The sequence below is a fragment of the Barbus barbus genome, assembly GCF_936440315.1.
Source record: "Barbus barbus genome assembly, chromosome: 31".
NCBI classification, from domain to species: Eukaryota; Metazoa; Chordata; class Actinopteri; order Cypriniformes; family Cyprinidae; genus Barbus; species Barbus barbus.
Window position 1 is genome coordinate 11,054,965 of NC_136759.1, and position 6,878 is coordinate 11,061,842.

The following is a 6,878-nucleotide window of genomic DNA, read 5'->3' on the forward strand; positions in this document are numbered from 1 at the left end:
TACATACTTGTTAGAACAGGTCAAATTGCTGCATGACTGCTCAGCCAAATCAGACATTTAATAACCATCATGTTATCGAAAGCAAATATCTGTTACTGTACCTTACGTAGATGAGCAAAGGATTGTTGTAAGTATTTTAAATGTTTCTCATTTACCTATAGTATGCTTGATTGAGCTGTAATATATTTTTTTCTTTTTACATTGTTTAGGACAATATCATGTCTTCAGCTGGCAATGTCTACAATGTGTCATCTGATCTGTCTCTTCAGGGCTTTGATCTGTCCCCTGAGAAGGCCATTGTTGCGTTTGTCTTTGCTGCTCTGAATTATATAATCATATTGTTCTGCAACTCTTTCCTCCTGTTCACTGTCATAACCAATAAGGGTCTTCATGAACCAATGTATATTCTCCTGTTAAATTTGCCCATAAATGACCTCATAGGTTCTACGTGCCTATTCCCTCACGTCATGCGGGAGCTCCTGTTTGACACCAGGACCATGCCTTTCTCCATGTGTATCACTCAAGCATTCTTCATACATGTATACGCCGTAGCAGTGGTCTTCATCTTGACTGCCATGGCATATGACAGATATGTGGCCATCTGCCAGCCAATGAGATACACAACCATTATGAGCAAACTTCACCTCACAAAGATCATCTCGTTGGTTTGGCTCTCTAATTTGACACTGATGACCATTCTTTTCATTCTTCTCCTGCGTTTGCCTCGCTGTAGGTCTTACCTTGCCCATCCGTACTGTGACAACCCTTCCCTGCTTCAACTGGTCTGCGCAGACACGACCATTAATAACCTTTACGGACTTCTGATAACAGCTCTATGTCAGGTGTTAACAGTGGGTATGATTTTGTACACTTACCTACGGATACTCATAGCCTGTTTCCACAACAAAAGCTCTGACACGAGGAGGAAAGCTCTGCAGACGTGTGGCACACATCTAGTTGTCTTTGTTTTGTTTGAGTGTTTGGGTCTTTTCACCATCATCTCGTACAGGATAAAAGATATTTCTCCTCACTTAAGAAAATTAATTGCGGTTGGTGCTATGATATTGCCACCGACAATGAATCCTGTTATATATGGATTGAGAACTAAGGAAATCAGGGTCAAAGGGATCAAATTTTTCCAGCGAAAGGTTTTTGCATCGTGAACAAATAACACTGTTGCGTTGATCTAAATACTGTTTCTACAAAACTTACTTTGCAAAGTTTATCAGTTATATGCATTAATGTAACATATTAATCTGTCTTTCTCTCTCTAACACACATACATTTCAGTAGTACCAGCAGTTTGCTTATTTTCCTATTCCTTTAATAAAGTCAATCATGAGATTTTATTAAAATGGATCCTAAACATCTATTCTGGGTTGTTGTATCTACGCTCTAAAAAAGATTTTTCTAAATCTGGGGCACAATGTACTGTATTAATTTTGAGGGAATTTTCTGTTTGTATTTATTTTATTATTATTATTATTATTTACCTTTTTTAAAAATTATTTTGTGTTTTACCTGTATTTTTAATTTCACATTGCATTGCGTTATGTTTTAGAGTTAAAGAAAATGTCTGTAAAATGAATAGATAATATCCTGGTAATGACCTGCTAGTAGTTTTTCTGTTATTTTACATATTTATTTCTTACAGCGTACTATAGGCCTACTTTATATTTTTATATTCTCTCATTGACTACTGTCTTTTCTCAATACCATGTCTGTAAATTTAAAATGTTTAAAATACCCACCATTTCTTTTTGATATCAACCTGATTAGATCCAATATGTTGATTTTGCTGACATATTGAAAGAAAATACAGTGCATCCTTTGAGAATGCTTTCAGTCAACAATGTAATTGTGGGAAAACCATAAATATTGCTTAGGTTAAAGTAATTACTAATTTATCAGGTTGTCACATATCCTGACATATCATTTTCTGCTGAAGTTAATTTGCTTCATATTTAAGGAAGTGCTGTGTGCGATTCTAGTTCATGACCACAAGATATAAAGCTTAACCAATTTTTGCAATGTTACCAGTGGCAATATATAAAAAGAATGTTATAAATACACACACACGCACACACACACACACACACACACACACACACACACACACACACACACACACATACATACATACATATGTACAATATTATGGATAATGTTCTCCTCAATAAAATACTCACAGGCATTGTTTAGTATTTTTTTTCTACCTTTTTTCTACCTCTGTTATCATTTTACAAGATCTAGTTGTTTACTACTATAGTCTTCTAAATGTTATGCAAGGAATTATTATTACTATATATTTATAAAAACAGTATTTATTGATTTATGAATTAATGAATGACTGTAGGAGTTAATTATATTTTTTCCCCTCTCCACCCATTTTCTTAAATAAGTTTGAGCCTATCCCAACATATGAGGCCATAGGAAGGGAAACACCCTGGATGGATGGCCATCACAGGGATGACACATTTACACACACAGGCAATTTATAATCTCCAATTCACCTGCCCTGTATTTCTTCTGAAAGTATTCATAGCATCTGGAATAAACCCATGCCAACCAGAGATGGGAAGTAACAAAGTACAGATACTTCATTACTGTTCTTAAGTATAATTTTCTGGTATCAGTACTTTACTATTTATTTTTCTGACAACTTTTTACTTTCACTCCTTACATTTTCACAGATATATCTGTTCTTTCTACTGATTGCATTTTCAAACCCAGGCTTGTTACATTAGTTTTAATCTGTATTTGGTGGCATGATCAATATTATTTATTGTCATTGTGCACCTTTTTCAACCTAATGTAATTGTAACGCGGAGGCAGTGTCTTTAAGATTCATATGCAGCTTTATTATCACACAAGAATGGTCATACAAGCATAGGTCAATCACAGGCGTCAGGTACCATATAGGTAGGGCAGAATCATAAACAGAGTTCGGGCTAGAGGCCTGGGGCCCGTTTCAGAAAGGAGGTTAAGTGAAAACTCTGAGTATGTTAACCCTGAAATCAGGGAAACTCTGGATTTTCGGTTTCAAAATGGGAGGTTTGTCAAACCCGAGAAAGCAGGGTAAGTCAAGCCCGTTTCTGAAAGAGAGGTAACTTATATTCTGAGTCAGTTACCGTAGTAACTTACTCTGTGAACCTAACCTGGTCGGGAGCAGGTTTTCTTCGGTAAACCCAGAGTTTCTTTCGGTCTCCTCCCCCTTTTTATAGTGTTAGCGAAGTTTAAATACCTTATTCATTCATTCATGCTGCAAAATAGATTTTCTTACCAAGTATTTTTGTCTTATTTCAAGTACAAATATAAAAAAATTCTTAATATGCATCTTATATAATTGTCTATATTTAGTCTTTTTTCCTGTGGGATTTTCCTTTTAAGTGCCTTTTACATAAAACAAGTAAAATTGTCCGCCATAGGGTAAGAAAAATAATCTTAATGCAAACGGAAACAAGAATACTTTTAATTTCTTACCCTATTGGAAGATAATTTGCAAAATAAGAAAAATGCACTTTAAAACATAGGAGATGCAGAGCACATTATAAGTCCACTGTATGCAGATTCTAAGGAAAGTGTGCATCCCTCTCACACTCATTCTGAGAATTTTTTCCTGGGTACAAATCCGTCAAAGAGGGGTTTCACAGGACTGTAGGTCAGTGGTATAAAAATTGGTTTAAATGAGGCTGATCTGATAAATGATGTTCACTTGATAACATCATTCTGTGACGTCTGGAAGTAACCCAATAATCCGAATTTCCTTCAGGACTTCCAGTGTGGAAGCTTGGATGCACTGATGACAAGCATATCCCCACCATCGCACCTTCTGAAAATGAAACCGATTACTTTATGGAATGGAAGGATGCCAGATGGAAGGGTAGTATAAGCCATAACCACCACCACAGCTGTTAAATAAACAAATTAGTCACAATTTTTTGGTCATCTTCATTTCCTAATACAAAAGAAAAAGTTATTTTTATAAGTTACTTTTGGATTTTAGAAATCTTCCAATACTTGACCATCTCCTCTTCATCTGTCAGTGGTGCAGGTGCAGGTTCTCCCCCCTTTTTGGGAGCCTCTGCCTTCTTGCTGTCGACAAGTCAGTAGTTAATTTTATTACTGTAATTAAGAAATGTAACAGGTTGGATTAGAGAATATTTAATTATGTGAAAAAAGCTGCAGCGCATTGAAATAGACACTGAATGATATTTCATGTCAAAAGTCATGTAGCCCACACCCATGAACCTTTCATGTTTAAAGCTTTACCTTGATTTAATTGTGTTTTTATACTTTTATATAGTTTTTTAGCTGCTGCCACGTTCTTGTTTTTTTTTTTTTTTGTGATCATGAGATACCATTAAAATGCATTTTAGTTCAGTAATTTATGGTTTTCCCCTCTGATATTTGATAAGTTATTAAGTTATTGGCAGTTATTAAGAATTAAAGTTATGCATTGACGGAAGTACGCACGCTGATGTCTTTTTGGCGGGAGCTGTTGCCATGGTGAATCGTAGTTTCGGCGCTCCGCTGATCATGACTTTTCATAGTCATGGTGTACGTGCTTAACTCAGAGTCAACCTACTCAGAGTTGAGTAAACTAACTCAGTTCAGCTGTTTTGTAACCGAAAACTCTGAGTTTCCTGTCTCAGAGTAAATCAACTCTGAGTTCATGTTTAAACTCAGAGTTGGTTGAACCTCCTTATTGAAACAGGCCCCAGGTCGGCAACAGGAAATCAAACACGGGATAAACGCTCAGAAATGTCTGCATGGCAAGAACAAGACTTCGGAATGAGAGCAAGAGTTGAGCAGATTAAATAGACCAGTCAATGGGGAACACCTGTGCAGGTAATCAGTCTCAGGTACAGGGTGTGATGGGAAATGAAGTCCAAATGACAGAGTTAATACTCAGGTGAGGGTTCCCTCTGGTGGTGATCGTAGGGAGCCACAGAGGCTGAGTTCGTGACAGTAATACAGAAAATCAGATTTTTTGGTTCAAAAAAGAGGTGTGGCCCAAGTTCCACTAGGACCACTTATTTTTTTTAATTTATGTTAATAATTTACCGTTAATTTTCAATAAGTGTAGTGTTCAAAGTCATATATGTATCTAATTCTGATATTTTACATATTAATTTATCTCTTCAGTATGATTTTAATATTTTTCAGTTTTGGCTTTTGGATAATAAATTAGTGCTTAATAAAACTAAGTCTTATATTATGATTTTTGGTTCTAGACAGAAACTTAAATCCAAAAGTTGTTCCTGTGCTATATTATGTAAAGACGGCACTTCTCTGCATAAAGTTGATACTATTAAATATCTTGGAGTATGGCTTGATTCTGAACTTTCATTTAAATCACATATTAATCATATCTTACATAAAATCAATTTTGGTATTAGTACTTTACATCGATCTGGAAATTGTTTTTCATACAGTGTTCATAAGAAACTTGCCTCTCAACTTATATATGTTGTTTATCAGACTGCAGCAAAATTAGATCTTGCTCTTCTTAATACAGCATATAATAGACTTTGCAGATTTGTTTTGGGGTGTTCTTTTCATACTCATTATTGTATAATGTATGTATGCACTTCAGTGGCCATCTTTGCACACTAGACAACATATTCACTGGCTTCAATTTATATTTAATTGTGTTCATTTATAATATCCTAGTTATTTACAACAATATTTTGTACCTTTTTCTTTAAATGATCAAGTTAGGCATTCTGTTCAGACTGATTTTTTTTTTTTGTTCCTAGTGTAAAAAAAAAAACATTGGTAAAAGAGCTTTCATGTTTAAAGGTCCAATATACTGGAATAATTTACCTGCTGATATTCGATCTATTACATCCTTTAAGATGTTTAAGCAAACTCTGTTATCATATTTTACTTTGGATTGTACATGTTATTTTGAAGATGGTATTGATTTTATTCTTTTTATTTTTTATTTTATATATATATTCTTATTTTTTTTGGCTTATGATCAGATACACTGATCGGTATATTTTGTATTATGTTTTGTTTCATATTTGTTACTAGTTATTTTTTAACGTTGTGGTGCTTTTTTTTACCCAATTAATGTTTGTGTTTTGCTGTTTGTTGTTGTTTATGGATGTAATGTTAATTTTGTGTTTTGTTTTGTTTTTTGTTACTATGTTGTGATTGTGATACATTGTGGGACCCCCTCGAAAACGAGATGGTACATCTCAAGGGGTTAATCCTAATAAATAAATTTCAAAATACGACCCCATTGGTGCATCATTTCCTGGCTATTACACACCAAAGACGTATGCTCTCTATTGGTATTTTATTCAGCGACAGCGATAGCTGGATGGCTTTCTCCATATAATGTATTTCCTGAAACGTCATGAGTTTGCTCCGGTTACTAACCTAACTTTGACCTACTAACTAATCTAACACTTTGGTGATTTATATAGGCTACCACTGTCATGTTGTCATGACACGGTCCCCTCTTAAGGCTTGTAGGAAGGTTTTACAAGCCAGGAGTTGGACCAGGAGTTGAATGCCGGTATGCCCTTGTATAGTGCTCCCAAACCTGAGATGGAGGCATCTGCTGTGACCACCTTCCTCCTGTAGGTCAATCAGTATGGAAATTCTGTCTAAAACAGGCGAGGAGCCTTCCAAGGGGCCACAGCTCTGACGCAGTGGTTCACCTTGAGGTGAAGACATCCCAGGTGCTAAGCATGGGACGTTACTCAAAATTGAGGCAAAATTGGAGAGGCTGCTTATGAAGCAGGCCCAATGGAATCAAAGAGGAGGCAGCTGACATGAAGCTGAACATCCCCTGGAAAACTCTGAGGGGGACGAGAAGTCCTGAATCGGAATGATACCATTAACCGCTGAATCGTCAGTGA

General features: G+C 35.8%; 1 protein-coding gene across 1 annotated transcript; it reads left to right on the forward strand.

Moving 5' to 3' along the window:
- Positions 1 to 218: 218 nt before the first annotated feature.
- On the forward strand, positions 219 to 1,163 carry LOC306851323 (olfactory receptor 52B4-like; the record flags this gene model as incomplete). Its single annotated transcript, XM_079387481.1, has 1 exon — positions 219 to 1,163. The coding sequence occupies one exon, from the start codon at positions 219 to 221 to the stop codon at positions 1,161 to 1,163; it is 945 nt and encodes a 314-aa protein (XP_079243607.1).
- Positions 1,164 to 6,878: the final 5,715 nt, after the last annotated feature.